An 18,798-nucleotide genomic window follows, 5' to 3' on the forward strand; every position below is an offset into this window, starting at 1 on the left:
ACAGGCTAGTGTCATCCACAGGGTGACCTGACTGTACAGACTATTGGAAATTGCATGCTAACATTGCCAGAAGCCATTACAGGTTATTCTTATTGACTACTGTAATTATAATAAACATTATGTTCCAGGGATGAGTTCTTGGCTGTATTGGATCCATGACATCCAGACGCCATGCGTTTCAGCAGGCTGAAGATTTTGCCCAAGGCTTTTGGGGAGTCTTATCCTAGTGTTTTCTTGCAATGAAGAGGCTTTGCATGAGTCTTGTTTACATTTGGCATTTCTGAGGCCCATATTCAGCCAACCTCATTCATCAGAGCCTCTGAATACATACCTGCCCCATACCCAGCAAAGCTCGGAAGTGGAGTGTAATCTAAGGGAACAATATGGAAAGAAAAGATGCCCATCTGACTCTTTCTCCCCAGGGACAATTAATGAATGCTGATGACAAATCACATGTTAATGTAAAGTCACAACAGATACATCATTGTACAAAGGGAGGGTGTTATGATGCTCCTATTTTGCAAGTTTTTTCCGAGATCTTGGGTGAACATGCCTATCCAGCTGTGGAGAGCAAGTCTTATTGCTGTAGCTGAAAGCACGTTTCAGTTAATAAGATGCTAAAGATCAGGCAACGTAAAATCTATTCTTCACAGGACGTGGGCACAGAGCATGTCACTAGTTCTCCCTGCACTTTAGGCTCCACGCCTTTTAGGGAACTGATTACTGATTCAGAATAAAAGCCCAAATCATCACTTAAGAATTAGTGTTTAATTATTCTTTGTAATGGAAAGCAGAGTCTTATAATCTGTCCCACATTTCTGTGTCCTGTATCACAGTTGGTTTGGTTTAATATTTTCCAATTTTCATTTTAAGTGTCTTTTTGTTATAACCGTACTACTTCCCCACCATAACTGTATGCCTTCTCCTTTAGAAAGGTATGCCTATCATCTAAAATACATATAAAGAAATCTGAGCAACAAGGATTAGATGAGATGTTTAAAACAGTTTGTCGAGAAACAGAAGTTTTATAGAATAAAATCCTGGGGAAAAAAACCCAAGATTGAATTGCACAAAAATGGTTCCACAGGAAGGCACTCTGTTGTAATAACATTTTCTTGCAGTTCAACCTAAATGGGACTTAAAAAACAATGTGTCCTCTTAATCCTGATGAAGCCAGAAGTGTAATGGATGTTGCACTAAGAGTCTTCTGAGGAAGCTGAGAGTACTGTCAGAGGAAAGAAGATTACTTGGGGAGGGAGTGCACAAAATCTAGCCACCAGTTTTGGTGATCTTTCTTGCAGAGAAATATAACTTTAGTTACCTGAATGGTAAGCGTTAAGACTGTAATCCAGGTGTTTGCCTGGATTCATCTGGAATCCTTTAAAAAAATATGTAAAACAAAACACAAGCCAGATAACACAAAACAAATATAGACACATCATGTGTTCAAAGCAGTTCCTTGTAATTAATCAGTGCTTTGAGAAGGAATTGTTCAGCTATGTCATTGTTTGTTAATTAAGAATGTGATGTTAGTAAAATCTGTTGGCAAAGGTATGGCTGAGTCCAAGCTCCAAGACTGAGCTTTTGGCCAAGCAGATTAAGGCGGACACATTTCATTTCCTCAGTGGGTCCAGTAACACAGAGGTTTTCTCACTCCTGTTGTAAGGTCATTCCATATCACTGAACAGCTTAAGGGAGACATTGTGAAAACAAGGAGTCAGGCCACAGGGAAGAGGGGAAGGTGTTTTTTGTTATGAGAAAGCTATTAAAATAAGCAGAAGACAAATCTTGAAGGAAGATTTATGTAGCTTCACATGCCAGATTGGCTTCCTACATCTGATAGAACAAAGTACCCAAAAGTTGCCCAAAATGATATACTACAAGCAGGATTTATGGTGATTTTAATGTGTCACAGAGCAGAAAATGTGTTCTCGGCAGGATATTTATGTCTGCAATTTAAAACCTGTGCTTTGATTGTTCTAGATGATAGCAAGTTTTCAGAGGCCATCACAGTGCTGCTTACCTGGATTGAGCGAGGTGAGGTGAATCGTCGCTCTGCAAACCAGTTTTATTCAATGGTGCAGTCAGCCAACAGCCACGTCCGCCGGCTCATGAATGAAAAGGCCGCTCATGAGCAAGAAATGGAGCAAGCCAAGGAGAGTTTCAAAAATGCCTTAACAGGGATCCTCACTCAATGTAAGTAACTCTTTTTTGTCCAGTGTTGTAGTGATGGTGGTGGTGGTGGTAGTGTATTTTTTATCAGTTTGTTTGTTTGGGGGTAAGTAGTTGCAATGCAGTCATATTCTACTTCATATCCTATTCCATACTCTATGGCAATTTGGAGGAACAAGGACCATTCCTAAGGGCTTATTTCTCAAGGTGAGCAAAGTTTCAGTAGTTTTTTTCTTAATAGATGAAGACATACTCTATGCATAATGTCCACTGTTGCATAGACATAATGCTTCAGGAACAGACCAGACAGAAGCCTCTCTGCTTTTGAGCAAAGATCAGGCTTTTGTGGAGAGAAGTGATATGTAGCTTATATGTTGCAGCTAGTTAACTAGGCCAGTTACAGACTAGAGGACAATTAGATTATATTTTTAGCCTGGGTTTAGGTAAAAGGAGGTAGGCTTCAGTAACTTTTAGGGGTATATTCACAACGTACAGGCCACCCTACAGTAGAAGAAAATGCTGTACTGCTGCTGGCATTGGGACTGCTTGGCTGATAAAATGCCAGTGTTAATTTGGCAGATAATGTGCCTTAAATATTTAGTGCTGGCAGCTATTTCCTTAGTACAGAAATATAATCAATGAAGTTACCTTAATGAGGTTCCCTCATAAAACAATAATCTGAATACTTGCCTAGAAGTGTTCTTCAAAGTGAAGGGAGGCGAGGCGAGGTGGAGAAGAGAAGAGAAGAGAAGAGAAGAGAAGAGAAGAGAAGAGAAGAGAAGAGAAGAGAAGAGAAGAGAAGAGAAGAGAAGAGAAGAGAAGAGAAGAGAAGAGAAGAGAAGAGAAGAGAAGAGAAGAGAAGAGAAGAGAAGAGAAGAGAAGAGAAGAGAAGAGAAGAGAAGAGAAGAGAAGAGAAGAGAAGAGAAGAGAAGAGAAGAGAAGAGAAGAGAAGAGAAGAGAAGAGAAGAGAAGAGAAGAGAAGAGAAGAGAAGAGAAGAGAAGATGAGAAGGAAAACTAATTTCTATGTTGCTGGGTTTTAACATGTCTACTCATGGCTGCTCAAGCAAGAGGCTTTATGATACGCAGAAAGGTGGAGCCTGAAGCTATCTCTCATATGCAAGTTAAAAACAAAAACCAAGACAATTTACCAGATGGAGGACAATGCAGTTCTTACATTGTAATTTCTGAATCACACCTCTAATCTTTACATTAAAAAAATAAGCCTTAAAAGCTCTTCTGTAATATTTTTCTGGTCCCTCAGTGGTCATCCTTCAGCAGTTAGGGCTGAAGGCAGAAGCTTGCATGGACTTGCCTGGGTTAGGAGAGCAGCCCCTGGAAGCTTTCTGCATATATGATGGAGAACTCAGCATCTCAGACCAATTCACCCCAGGGCACCTGTCCTTCTAATTTAAAAGCTTAGATGCCTGAACTTAGGAAGAAAGATTCTGGGCCAAAAGCATTTGATTTCTGAGGATATATGTTCAGTGAGTAAATTTTAAAGACCAGCTAATTCCCTTGGTAATTTGCTAAGCAATGTCACCTTCCATCTCAGCATCTAAAAGGCAATGTGAGGAGCAGAGACACAGGCACCACGCATGGCTGTGCTGTTCAGTTCACACCAGGGCCTCTGTAGTTTTGTGTGCAACAGCCAGCCCTAGGATTTGGAAATGCCTTCTTCAGCCGTATTAAAAAAAGTCCCCCATTGTCAGCAGGCTGAACTTTAGTTAAATCAGTCTAAATTAGCTCGTTTGTCACCAACTGTTGTAGAACATCTGTCACTTGGAAATAGAGATCCCTGTAGTTTCAGGTGGAAACTTGCAGTTTTGGCTATCTGGTTTGTTCCTGTAATGTGCTGAATGCTGAATTTACAAAAACAGGAATAGGTCTGTCTTCAAAACATGAGTTTCAGAGTGCCACAGTCACAGCAATGCCTGGAAGAAGACAGTTTCTGACAGATCTGGCCTAGGAGGACAAGGTCAGCAAAAAAATAGGCTCAGGGAAAGGTGTTACACTCTGTGGATTTTATAAGAACAAATTTTACGAGCTTTCCAGATGCTCTGCATTGGTTATTTTATAAACATCATAAACATTGGCCATTATTAGCATTAATGCATCTTATTGAAATTCTCCGCAAACTTGCTACAAACAAATGATGGTTTTGCTTTACACGTGTGTTTGCGTAAGATTGCTAAATATGGAGACTGTGAAATGAGCTTCCCTTTTTCAAGAATTTTCCTGTATTTGAATTGATCTGAGGAATTTTTTCATGTGTCCTTTTCCACTGTTTTCCCACAGTTTCCATTGTTTTTTCCATTGTTTTCCACTATAATTGGTTAGAATATGTCACTTGCTTTATGAAGAAGAATTTGAAAATACTAGATGTCCAAAATAGGTGTATGTGGTCTATTAAATTCTGCAGAGTGGCAAAAAAACCCCACTTGTACTGTTCTGCAGTAAGGATCCAAAAGTCTAGTGTAATGCTGCAGCTGTGTGGCCATTTGTCATAAATATTACAGTATTTTGAAAAATACCATGTGGCATTCCTCTGTCATGAACTGGGTCAGGTGTTCAACTCTGAGCTGACCATTCTGGGCTGTCTTTGCAGTCAGCAGAGAAAAATAAGCATCTCCATGGAATGAGTCATCAGACTGACCTCATGGTGCTCATCCAGTGAGATAAATCATCCCTGGGAGATGCCATTTTTTCTCTGCTGCCCATAGAAGATTCGCAGGGGGCCTAGCTCAGAACCAGATGTCCAAATATTTATGTGCCTTGTTCTGAGCAGATTGATCCCACTTACTGTGTGTAGTCTTGATATAGAAGGACACAGCATAAGGGAAGAACTTGGAGTTAGAGAAAAATGTCAGCATTGTGGCAGTGAGTGTTTTGGGGAGTGAAGAAGAGATATGTTAAGAAAATGGCCTTCAAGTGCACTCACCTGGAACACACACACTGTCTATGTGGGTCTCAGTATAAACTGCTTTCTTATTAATGAGGATTAGCGTGGCCAGAACATTTCAGTTTATGGCCCAGCTACTAAAGAAGTACAGGTATTGAAATCCTTGCTACAGATTTCTACCTGGAGGTATTTAGAAGATTACCAAGCGGATTACCCCTAAAAATTTGGGTCAAGTGTTCAGCATGTAAATTAATTACCTGACCAAAATACTTGTGCCAGGATAATCTGTGAAATAATGTGTATTACTGTTGTCACACCACCAATTTACAGCCCCTGATTTAAGCTCTACAAGGAGTCTTAGCCTTGTTATGGTGCTTCTTCAGTTATTTAAGTTATAAAAAGAGAAAAATGTCCACTTCCTTCTTTTTTGTTAAATTACTTAGTTTTTCTAGATTTTAGTCTGTACTTAAAATATGGATTTTAAATAGTTCTCTTTGCAATTTGATTTCTAAATTCGTCCACTTTGCTTCCACAGCACACATGACACTGCTCCCTGACTTTCCATGCATCTCCGGGTCTTAGAACTTGTGTAAAAGGCCTGAGTGACAAAATGCAGGTCTGGAGGTGAATAGACACATGATACATCCTACAGGGCAAGCTGGAGTATAAACCTACAGAGTCATTTATTACAGTGTAACTAATCACAGATGTGTCCTTACCTCCTGGTGGACCATGAGGTTGCTGGAAAGGGAAGCCAGTTCCCAGTGACCCTGGGATCTGTTTGTGCGTTAGCTGGCGTCAGGGAGAGATGTGCTGCAGTTTCTCACCCTACCTTGGCAAGCAGTGATTAGCTCATTGAGCAATTTTTGAATACACAACATGGACCTCCTAAATCACTTAGGCTTGTTTAAAGGTTGCCATGCTGAATTTCATTCACAACAGCTAAGTGAGAATCCTACTGTTGGCGTTAGGCAAACCAGTGGCAATCCAGTGTAGCAATCCCCAGCACTCAGTATTCAGGACCAGTATACACCAGTAGGCTACCCTAATATTTCCAGGGGACCTCGTGGACAAGCTACATACTGACACCTTTTTTTTTCCATTTCAGCTGCTAAATATCATGCCATCATAATAAGCAGTAGAAGCAAAACTGTTGAGAAGTTTAATGCAATTTATAAGTGACAGGGCGCAATCTTCACTAGTACTGCTGGAGTATCTGCAAATTGTAAAATAGATTTTTCTATTTCCTAACTGCAAAGAAAATGTTGGGATCTTTTTCTTGGTATAGTTCTGATTGGCGTCAGGGACCAAACTTTGTAGCTTTTGGCCACTTATGAAGTTTTAAAGTACCAGGATTCATATCTGTGGACAAAAGTGGCACTATTAATCCTTTCAAAGAAGGAAAGAGGCAGCATCTGAGTGAGTCCCTACGTTGCCTGGACAATAAGCTGACTTCTGAGAGGGTCAGAAAAAGCACTCCAATTTCCATTATGTCACTGGTGCACCTGTGCCACAAAAGCCACGATGATGGCAGAGGAAGAGTCATCTGCATGTGAGTGGTATCCCAGCTTTCCAAGGAGCTGTGATCAGAGTGATACGCTATGATGCTCTGAATCTAACAGCTCCCATGTAGGCGTACTATGGCACTGTGCTGATATGGGTGGGGCACCCAGAGCAACTGGATTATTCAGCAACATCTAAAGCAAGTACACAGCATCATCAGCCAGAATTTTCTGACAACTCTATCTGCCATTGCCTACTTTGATTTTTTGAAAATGATCTCAAAATCTAAGCTGCATAGTCTGGTGGCAGTCATCAGGTAGATATTCTTCCCATCTTGCTGTCGAGAGAAACTAATTTTCACTCCACAGCTCAATATAAAGGGTGCCTGCCACTTCTTTCTGCTGCCAGTGAGCTCGTTTGCTTCTCTGTGGTCTTGCATTTCATGTAAAGGAGTACATGAAAGTAAAAACAAAGAGATAATAATCTTTCAAGAAGTCCTGAAACCAAAGAAATCTGGAATTATGACATTATGCAGTTCACCTACTTAGCTTGTTGCTAAACATCCTTAGCCCTTTTATTTGTGACACGGGCTGTGAGGCTAGATACACCTTTGAGCAGATTCAATAGGGCTGTTCGTTAAGAAGAATCAAAGGTTTTGGGAGAAGACTGTGTGTCATGTCCCCCTCCTTGGGAAGGTCAGGATTGTCACCTCGAGTTTTCTCTCCCTTGCTAATGAAGGATTTTAGTGGTGTATTAGAGTACTGTGACTTTTTTTTCAAAGAACCAGTAGGTGTCTGGTATAAACTTCCCTCCTCCTCCACCCCCACCCTCCAAAATAAATTAGGGTTAAATAATTCTGAAGGGAAATGCATTCTCAACAGACTGAATAAAATTCTTCCCTCTTTAGGTTTGTTCATTTTCATTCTCTGATCTCTCTGGATATGATTTAATCTGTTTTAACATTATCAGTGCCTTCACAGATAGAATCTGAATTTTTAATATTAAAAAAAAAAAGGAAGAAAAAATGTTAAAAATCCTTTTTGAGCTTTCTTCTAAAAATGGATTGGGATCAGTTTTGGTTTTCTCACTACAGGTTCACTTCAAAAGTTCCTCTCTTACTTTAGAAAAGGTAGAATTTACATTGATATGATTAGTAAAATCACCATCTTATCTGATTTGCTTTAAATTCCATACCGCAGTCCTTTTTCCCAATAATCCTTCCACTTTTTAGTATATTTTCTTAGTACTGAAAATGAAGCCAGTTTCATTACAGATATTGAAAGCATGCTGGTTAAAATTCTGTTAGCAGTCAGACATTTTATATACATTCATGTTTTCCAAGTATTCTTTCAATTGCTCTGCATTAATAACAACTTCTAAAAGGATTTTCCTGCTCTTTAATTGTCCAGTCTTACAGTCTTTCTTTCATTTGCCAGTGACTAATTCAAAAATGTGAGCTTGCTTTATGTGCAATTTTTAGGTCATCATTAAGCTCTTTGTGAAAGAGATTGAGTCATATAATGTGTTTTTACAGTGCAGCCCAGATCTCAGTTGGTGTCATAGAATGCCACTGTAATACAAATAAAAACATTAATCATTCATGTCATTAGTTGCCACTATTACTTTCTACCTTGATGTATTTCTACAAAAGAATTAAATATAAAATAGCCTTCACAATCCATCCATTCCTTTTGATTCGCTCATTTAGTCAGTGTGCTCTTTGCTTGCTTCTGTACTGATAATTTGTCCAGTAAAGCTCAGCTGGGTATCTCTATTCTTTTTTACTTGTCGTCCCATTTTCCATTTGATGTACACATGTTCTCAAAAGCATTTCTATCCAGGATGCTCTGGCAGCGGCAGAAAATAGAGATGAAAGACTCCATTTCTATTTTACCTTGCATTCTTATAATTCCTCCCCACTTTCTGGCAGTATAACCCTTTGTGGTTGCAACCCTGTAGTGTTTCAGATAGCTTATTCCTTTGTGTTTCATTTTCTTCATTCCTTCCATTGTCTGTAACCTTCACCTAAGTCAATAGGAATCTTGATATTGATTTAAGCATGGCCAGAATTTCAGCAGAAGATTTTCTCCTGTTATTTTTAAGACTTTTCCTTTTTTTTCTTAATGTAGGCCATTTAATATGCATGGTGTTTTATAGCAAAATAAAATCACTGCCTCCCAAGAGATTTCAGTCTAAGGCCCCATTTTGACAACTCACACCACTTGCCTGAATCCTGCAGGATCTCCTAGATGATGAAGCAAGTTTCAAAGCAAAGAAGCATGTGCTTGAATCACATGGAAATCTGTGTTTGCTTTTAAGCTACCTTGCTGAATAGGGGTGGAGGTAAGGGCCTGATGCTTCACAGGTCTGAACTGTAAATGTTGTATGGAAATGAACAATAAAGGATGAGAATAAGGCATTGGAGCAGGGAAGAAAAGGTGGAGGTTTCACCCAAAAGGTTTTCTGAGTTTGCTGTGCACACATATCATGTGGCTTGCTCTTCTAAAACTGTTCAGGCTGCTTATGAGTGAATGAATAAAACTTGTAAATGTGAATATGAATAACCCCATGTAACTATGCCTGGCTGAAATACTTACTCCCTTCAATAGGCACTAGTCTTGCTTCATGTCAGATCACTGGATTTGTCCCAAATGATGTAGTTCATGATGTTGACAGAGATGTCACGGGGGCCGGAAGAGAGTTTTGGGAAGGGATAGACTGTGGGAGGGAAAGATGGACACATACAGAATGAGGGAACAAAAATATGGAAGGAAGATGAGACTGGAGACAGTAAACAAAGAGAGAAGATAACAAGTCATGGCAGGCAAGGGAACATATGGTATGGCAACAAATGGAGAAGTAAATGTTCCCACATATGATGTGTGAGCTGATGGCTATGGCTGTTGAAGCCTCCTCATCCACCTCTCTCTTCTTTTTCTTCAGTAAAAAAGATCGTATTATGCCTGAAACAAACATAGCCCTCCTGATCTCCTAGGAACATTCTAATCTGCAAGATCCCTGGACAGTTATTACTTAAGAGAGAGTTCCTTCACTTAATGGAACCTGCCAGAGTTCAGTCACATTTATGATGTTCCTTCATCTCAGAGTTCCCTTGGGGTTCTTTATTTTTTGGACAGGCTTACCAAAAATATTTCTTCCTGCTTTTGCTATTTCTAAATCCGAGAACTGAAAAAAGGTCTGCCTAACCATAAATAACAATGAGAACAGCTAATTAAATGCAGTGCATTGGGGATGGCTTATAATCTCGTCAAGCTGATGATGAAAGTAGCTTTCGCTTCATCTTCCTTTGAGTTAGTGAGGTGGGGAGGGGGAATTGTGTGCGGGTTTTTTGTTTTGTTTTTTCTGGATGTCAACAGAAGGTCCATAAAGTCTGTTCTGTAATATAAGATGGTGGCATTAAAAGAGCAGGTACTGTACATTTGTACCTGCCCTACTGTGTTTTGCTGGCCTGATGTCAGGTTCCTGTTTGTTGAGAAATGACATGGAGGTGAAGTGGTCTTGTTGAGTCCAAGTGATTTATCACATGGCACAGCTCCAGCACTTGCTGTTACACTGAGCTGTCAGTTTCTTTGTTGTAAATTAAACCACGTTTCACAACCTAAAAGATTTTCAAAGCGTATTTTGTAGACAGATTTTCTAGCAATACCTTGCAGGGCAAACTGGGCTCTCTTTAATCAGAGTGTCTTTTTTTTTTTATTTCAAAGTTTAACACAACGTGTTCTTCCATTTCTAGAACTATTAATTGTTGACATACATACCTCAGACAAGTTACTGTGCAGGTCTCAATATAAGTCCTGAAAATGGGACATTTTCAGTATCCTCATAATGCTCCTTCCTTCGCTTTTCCTCACTGGGTGTCTTAGCTGAAAGAAGAAGAAAGCAACAGCTGCTGACACTGAGGGCTGATGTTTTTACAAGAACAGGGATTATAATTTGTGCTCCGGTGTAAGTATTTTTTATTTTGTTTTTCTTCTATGTGGAAGAATCCGCTCATTGTATTATGAAAAAAGATTTCTTCTTGCATGTCTCAGGACCACTGAAATTCACTCAGCCTCTTAATAACCCACACAAGCATGTTGCTAGGACCAGTCTGAGTCAGATGGAAGAGGGATCAACCATCAACCTAGACACACCTCCTCCTGATCTCAAACACTGTAGGGCACATCAAAGGGAAGTGTAGAAATAGCATAGTGTAATTTAGAGAGACGACACTTAGACTTGTTTCTCATTCTTTCTAGTATTCAGGTAGGTGTGATAGGGTTGACAGAAGAGGAAAAGCCTTCTAATGTCTCTCTGCGACACCGAGACCTCTGCATCAGGACAAGACCAGAAAAGATGAGACTGCTAGTAAAGGATGACCCCATTGACTCCATGTATAGGAGTAAATTAAGCTGAGCTAGGGCAGGCTTGTCCGTATTGTTCAACTGTAAGAAAGTTGTTGCTCTGGGCCAGCTAGCATTTTCCCATACAGTGTGGGTACAGTTTAGGGTTTGGTGCAGGCCACATAGTTTCTCCAAAAGCATCTTTTCAGGAAGAGAGAAGAGTTGCTGCTGCAGGGACACTCAGAATGTTGTGCCAGTTGGTTTCAGGGAATGAGAATGGGTCCTGGATGGTTTTGATCGCTTTTACAGATGTAGTTGTTGGCAGTAGGGCAAGTTGAGGAATGGCAGCCTTGCAAGCTGACTTCCCACACAGCAAAACAATTTGGGAGATAAATTACTGGAGGCACCGTTCTCTTGGTCAGTCCAAAAAGGTGGAATTTGGGGATATAATAGAGAAGTCCTGTAGTTTTCTCCTTTATCATGCCATGTCTTAAGACTATGTCTTAAGGAACCTACAGCCGCCCGGACAGCAAGCAGACCAAAAAGTAGCCTCTTCTTCCCTGATGGAGTTGCAGCCATGATTCAGCTTCTTTTTGATGCCCGTGGATTTTTGGTTTGGTTTCTTTGTTTGATTGTTTGTTTTGATTTAAAAAAACAATAACCAAAACCAACCAAACACAAACCCCCTGCAAAACCAAAACCAAAACGAAACAAGGATGACATTTATGTGTGGCAGAGAGCCAATTTGCATAGCTGACAAAATCTACGTCTTTACTGTACAAATCTATAATGTCATTTGCTTACATATCCAGCTGATGGCCAGCGGTATGCTTTTCTTTAGGACCCAACCTTGAATTATCTGTAGCCTTCTCCAGGGTGTTATTTCCAACTTTTATATTTTCCTCCTCTGCCAGTCAATGGCAATCAACCACATCTGTTTCTCCCACTGTGGCATGCGAATTGGGTAACAGGGAGGGGCTGCAGGTTTTCAGCTGTCTGTGTGTGAAAGGCAAATTCTTTTCTGAAAGTGAACAGTACCATAACCAAAAGACTGAGGGTTTGGCACACATTAATTAAAAAAAAAAAAAAAAAAAAAAGTTTCTTTCATTACTCTGCAATCTGTCTACTGTTTCACTTATTGATGTCACATGTCATTTGCCTACGTGCAAATTTAACGTTGGACTTAATGATAAGTTCTGTTCAGTATCTCACCAAATGCCTTTCAGGACTGTTGCCAAAAATATTCTCTTTCCTATCCAAAACTGACCTGGAGACTCTAATTCATTCACTTACAACATCTAGCCTTGACTACTGTAATTCCTTGGTTTGCTGGGCTTGGAGCCAAATCGATTGGCAGACTCCAGCTTAGTCAGAATTCAGCAACAAGGCTTCTGACCCAAACCACGCCAACTCTATATCCTCCTTGTGCTGCAAATCTATATTTGAAAAGCATGTTATACATTTACTGTAACAGTTTCCTTTACACTGTAATTTTATGGGTGGAATTTTTCTTTTACCCTGCACGTCAACTGTCGCACTCTTACAGAATTTTTCTGAGCTAAATTGCCATATATTCTACTCTTGCACATACAGTAATTTAGTGCAAAGCCCTTTTCATCCTGTATCCCTAATTGGTGGAATTTGAAGTGAAATTCTACATGACATCTGATTATTTTATCTGCCAGCAAAGACTTTAGTTTTTATTTTAACACATTGCGTTTCAGGTTCTATTTTGTTTCTTTTTTTATTGTAAGACATTATAATACATTTGGTTGCTGATGTTCACTGTTATTGCATACAAGGAATTAAAAATAATCATGTACGCATGGCAGCTGATAATGTAACATGCAAGGGAAAGTCGAGTACTTCTTGTCTTCTGAATCCAAGGAGAAATTTCAGCCTTCACTCAATCATGTATTTAAAATAGCCTGCTTGATAAATGTAATGGAGGGTAGAAGTGTTTTCTGTACCTCTTAGTCTACAGATGAGGCTATACTTTGGTTCTCATTTATTTCTGTGCTTCTCTGATAGTATCATTTTCAAAAATCCTATATCAAATATTCTCTTGCCCTGGAGATATTTTAGTTTTCCCTTTAATCCAATCTTGTATGCAGCCTCTGCAGGCATCATTTAAGGGATTTTTGTTGTCGTTGTTCCTCATTTTTCTAGTTGTTTTTACATTTATACATTGTAACAACACCCTATTCTGGTAGCATGCTTTATGGCGACAGAAACATAGGTTTAAACCTGCTTTTAATATGCTTATTGTGAGCCGGGACCTCTAATAAAGTTTATTGTCATTGCATCACATTTATTAAACATTGACAATTGTGTATCACTCTAGGCTTAGCTGTTTTGGTCTTTTTAGTTATTTATAACTCAGCAGAAAAACAACTAGATAATAATCCATTGTATGAAACATGACACATAAATTACCAGCCACAGAATAAGTCATTAGGAAAGATGCAATTATTTACATCCTGTAAGTTATATTGATAGGGAAAACAATGACATGGTATGGACCCTTCCAGAACAATGTGGGGTTTTAAACCCTAATTTAGTAAGGAAACAGCTTTGCATATGGTCAATAAAACTTTGATTTAGCATAGAACTTACCAACAGATGTTTGACAATGAATATTTCATGTTACTTAATAATTCTACTTACCAGTCACAGTTGACAGTACAGTGCATCCTAGAGGTCAAGGTGCCTTAGGGAGGTAGATATGATCTGCTATTTCATTTTAGAAATTTCTTTCTGGAGGTCAGGAAATAGTCTGAAAACCATGGTCAGAAGTGAGACTGGGAACAACTGTTTCACTCAGATTATGCAGATATCAGACCAAAATCTGCGGCCTCTCTTTAGCCAAATCTTACCTTGACATGGAGGAAAAATGAGTTAACTGGAGAGTTTCTCGGCTAATACAAACTCTCCTGGCTTCCCCTTAGGGATGGATCTACCATCCTTATGGGCTGTGTGCTGCTGGATCAGTTACCTATACAAATTTGATCCCGATCAGGGGTGGATACATTATGTCTTGTCTGCCAATTACCCAGAGCATGGGTGTCCTGCCAGCTTTAGGCTTCCAGGGTGTCCATGGGAGAAGAAATTAATCTTGATGGAACATGAATTAATCTATGAACAAATGTGAACCTGCAGAATGGGTTTATATTGGATTGCCATCTCATTCACATGAATGCAGGATTTTGATGCAGTACAAAAACATGTGAAGCCACTTTCCTGTACTGTCAAACCATGGCCTTGGCTGCTTTTCAGCTCTAATGTAATGCCTGGAGACCTTTTAGGTTGGGTGTTACCTCTGTGTGTTAGTAACACTTCATAGCCTAGATTGCTGTGTATATTGAAATTGCTGTACATACATTGACACTTTCTTTGAATACAGAGTAGTGAGATGTTGGTCTTTGATATGTACTAATTTAATATTCTCCTCTACAGTTCCCTTTTTTATTATCCCTAGCTGCCTATTGCATAAAGTTTCTTTAAATGCCTTGATTGTTAGTATCTAGTACTCATAGTATCCTACCTCCTTTAGTTTTTTAATTCCTGAAAGTTAGGTAAGTGAAGGAGAGCCTTTTTCTGCTCACTTTGTCTTTTGTAATTATGCAAGAAAAACTCTTTGACATCTCCCTAGCTTGTGTTTCCATTGAGGAGAATTTCTGAAATGATCAGATAATGACTTTTGATAAATCTTAGCACCTGTTCACAGAACGGAAATTAAACACTTTAAAGTTCAAATATTTTTCAAAATTCAGATGATCTTATTAATACCTATTAGTGTAAAATGGCAAACAAGCTCTTCCTCATATCTTTGTGAATCTTTTCTACTTGAATTTCCACTTGCAAACTAAAAACAGGTTGTTAATTAAGCAAGATTTTCTGAGCACCTGGGTCATCAACACAACAGTAGTAATTAAATTTAACCTCAGTTTCTATACACATATTAATAGAGTTCTTTAGCATTTCCTTTTTTTTTTTCAAATTAATTGAATAAATATACACAGCATAACTTCCTTGATATGTCCACTCTTCACTCCAAGCAGGTTCTATTAGGCCAAAACTATCACATCTGCTATTAAAACTTGAATGGATCACAAATGGGTCAGATCCATTCTTGAGGCACCTTGTTTAACATAAATTACATGTAAGTATTAATTTTAAAAAACTACATTTATTTTCTGTGGCTTTAGAAGTTATTTAACCAGCCCTGGTGATTGCAAAGAAAAACTTCCATATGTGGTTCAAATTGTAATATTCCTGAATCTGAAAGCAGCCTGCAAAAGTGGTAAAAAAAGAGAATAGAAGAAATGTGCTCCTACTCAAGTGCGTAAGGTTAACTTTCAGATCTAGAGGTGAAGGATACATAACTGATTAACTAGGTGAGCTCACTGTTTTAGGAAAGATAGGTTGTTATGTATAAAGTCATGTATATCTGTGACTTGAGGGGAGAGGGAGAGTAGCTATCAATCAACTCAATGAGAGACCAGATCAGAGGGTATTACAGTACTCCTGCCACTATTTCTCAATGAAAGAGAGGGGAGAAAGGTGCTGCAAGCTGCAGCCCAGGTATCTAAAGACGTAAATAGCCAAGAACCTTGTCAAAGAGTTGAAGTATTTTTCATCTTGACTTCATCGGTTGGCACAGCTGCTCACTCAGGAGCACAGCCCAAGTCATTTGTAGAAAAATCTGGATTTCTTGGTTGTCCTTCAGTTAGCTGTGCTGGGATCAAGGCAACTTACATCATGGCCAAATCATTTTTAGGCAGGTCACTGTTGTGGAAGGACAACATTGCTTGTAACTGATGCAAAGAGAAAGAAAATAGTTTTGGGAGAAAAAAGTTCTGAATTAGGATGGACAAGTGGCTAAAAACTTGAGGATCTTAATTGTCCTAGATAATTGACCTAAATATTGATGTCTGCGTTCAGAACAAATTCATTAGGAGTTGAATGAGGGAAGCCCATTTCATATCTCTTCTTTGTCTTGTATGCATAAAAATTTGACTGTTCGTTTACATGAACATACATAGGCCATGGACACAGGACAGCATGATCTGCCACAGGTGAGCCCGTTTATATTAAGTAAAAGAGAAGAAGCAGCTGCAGCTACAGAATGCAGCATTAATGTATGGATTAGCCCTTCCTGTATGCAAATTCCCACTATCAGATAGCGACCCTTCAAAGCAGAGCCTGCTTGTCTTTCACACTTTCATTTGTACAGCCTGCTCATCTGTACACAGCTGCCGCAGGGGAGCGTGTGTCAGGTTTATGCCACGAGTGTTGTTTCTGCAGTCACACACCTATAGCCACACACGCAAAGGCACGTGGCTGCACAGGGAGTTGTAGCAGACATCACAGGGGAGCAGCTGCATGCGTGGTTTTTGGTACATAGTTATAAGTTGTGTAGACTAAAGTTATGGAGACAGACTTGAAGGGAGACATCTCCAACATTGATAAAATGTAAGTACAAAAGACACATCATTGGATGGATATTGATGATGTTGTTTCAGTAATGACATCATCCATAGACTCCTAGTGTCTTTGCTTTGCTTCTCTATAGTGATCACAACATAAATTGCTTGTCTTGTTTGACTTCCTTGTTCACCAAAGTTGAGCAGATTGTCGCCGTTTTCAACGCTTCTACCAGACAAAAAGCTTGGGACCATTTCTCGAAAGCCCAGCGAAAGAACATAGACATTTGGCGAAAGCATTCTGAGGTTGGTGATTTTATTATTACTTTCTATCCATCATCTCACAGCTGGATTGACACAGAACGAGTGTGATTGTAGCTGGACATAGTGTATTCAGCAATATTTACGGCTACCGTTTTAGCTGTTAATCAGCTGGCCATTATACGGTCTCATCTACAGCATGAATTGCTCCCATTGCTCTCATTATGATAATAGTCATTAAAAAACACTAAGACAGAGAGCAATGTGTTTTTATTTTTCATGCAAAAATTGAGAAATCATTGGAAGATTATGTTTACTATCTAAAATAATGAACTGAAGTAGTGAAATTAAAAACAGTATTTTCAATTAAGGATAGAATTGAGAATTATTCCGAAAAATATCTTCTTAGGAGTCATTGTGATCTGTTTCTAAAGAAGTATTCTCTAGCACAGATTTTTTTTTTCGTTGTGCCATCATATGGTCATTGTAAGATGACTTTGCCTGAAAATAAAATAGAAAATTTCTTTTTTAAGTAATGACTTAAGCATATTAAGGCCAGAATTATGACATATACTCCTTCCCATTCGTTTTATGTTTATCTTTACAAAAGTAGATACATCACTTGTATTGATTCTAAGTATTATGCTTGCAAAGAAACCAGTATAAATGTGATCATAGTACCACACAGAGTTAGCAGTGTGGGACCATGCATGTGTGACTGTCATAAGCATGAGCAGAGGAATTGGGATTCTAACTCCCCTTGCTGTGAGTGGCAGCAAAGGAAGCACTAGGCCTCATCCTGTGTTTTGGTCATCCAGCTTTCGTTTTTAATTCAGTATATACGCTATGAGCCTGTATTTTAAAAAGTAAGTACCACTGTCTTTGTTTTCTTTCTTTCTTCTTCCTTTTTTTTTTTTTTAATATGAGCAACTTACATACACTTGGTTTACCTTCATGTAGTACAGTATGTTGATTGTTACTATCGCAGTCCTCTAAATGATTTTTCTCTGTCTCAGAATAAAAACTTTAGAAGGTAAGGTGCACTTATTTAATTATTTTGTAGTACACTTGTAAAGTAAGTGTTGTACACTTAGTTTGAGAAACACTAAAGTGCTGTGATATAAATCATTTGGATAACATTTTAAGTGCCCATTAACTAATGCTAAATTACAGTTGAATACCAATGGCACTAAACGTAACATCTACATGAATACCAAATGAATTCTTTATTATCAGTGCTATTATGGTGAATACCAAATGACTTCACAATAATGGGACACTTAAAATAAAATGTTCGCATAATTTATTGGTACAAAACGTATTTTGCATTTTGTTCACAAATATTTCATATAAGTAGTGGATAAAGCCTTTGTTCAATTGAAAGTTGGGAAGTTGGGGATCGATGTTTGTCTTATCTTTTAGAGAAGTATGAAAACATAATTTGCTAGTAGATTATTACAATTACATTAAGACCATCCCTTTTTAAACTAACTTTCTGTAAAGGGATATGGTGTGTCATTCATTTGCTGGCCTCTAAATCTTTAATAAACTGAAATGTGTAAGAGTTGGACTTTCCAGAAATGTTAATTCACTGCTTATTTTTTCAAATATTATTGCCTTCTGTTTTTCTAAGAAGAGGGCAACTAAAAAAATTCAAAAACATGCAAAGACTCTCAATAAATCATGTATTGTAGAAATGCCATTTTTTCAAATGTAAAATATGATGGAAATACAGCAAATTGCATCTTTGATTTAAATCATATTTTCCAACCATATTATCTGCTACTTTGTTTAATTATCTGCTGGCTTTCCCTTTTTTTCTGAATTTAGGAAAGCTTTGCTAGAAACTCTAACTCAAAGCAAACACTCATACACATAGACATTCTCTGTGGAAGATTATTGGCTTTGCCGATAATGTAGACATTGACGCATTAAGGGCATTTATCCCCTAAAGAGGAAGTAAATGTAAGCGGATGTCTGCTCATGTATGCAGTATACTTCCCCAGGAAAAAGTGCAGGTGGCCTTTTCCAGTAAGGAATTAAGAAATAGCTTGCTAATTTCTTCCAGAGGTGATGCTGATTGCATGAGACACTGGTTGACATTTTACCTTTTTCATCACTTTTTTTTTTAAATTTGAAATTATTCTAATGTAAAACGCCCACTAATTAGCCCCTTGCCTTTGCTGGGATTAA

The 18,798-nt window shown here is 38.6% G+C and overlaps 1 protein-coding gene across 2 annotated transcripts in view; it reads left to right on the forward strand.

Moving 5' to 3' along the window:
* Positions 1 to 18,798, forward strand: part of ENOX1 (ecto-NOX disulfide-thiol exchanger 1) — a 138,832-nt gene that overhangs the window by 53,834 nt on the left and 66,200 nt on the right. For both annotated transcript variants that reach the window (XM_086481971.1, XM_086481970.1), the window contains exons 5-6: positions 1,984 to 2,196; positions 16,544 to 16,650. In XM_086481971.1, the coding sequence (XP_086338097.1) occupies positions 1,984 to 2,196; positions 16,544 to 16,650 (320 nt within the window). The remainder of the gene's footprint in view (positions 1 to 1,983; positions 2,197 to 16,543; positions 16,651 to 18,798) is intronic.

Source organism: Leptosomus discolor, chromosome 1 (genome assembly GCF_034619465.1).
Source record: "Leptosomus discolor isolate bLepDis1 chromosome 1, bLepDis1.hap2, whole genome shotgun sequence".
NCBI lineage: Eukaryota > Metazoa > Chordata > Aves > Leptosomiformes > Leptosomidae > Leptosomus > Leptosomus discolor.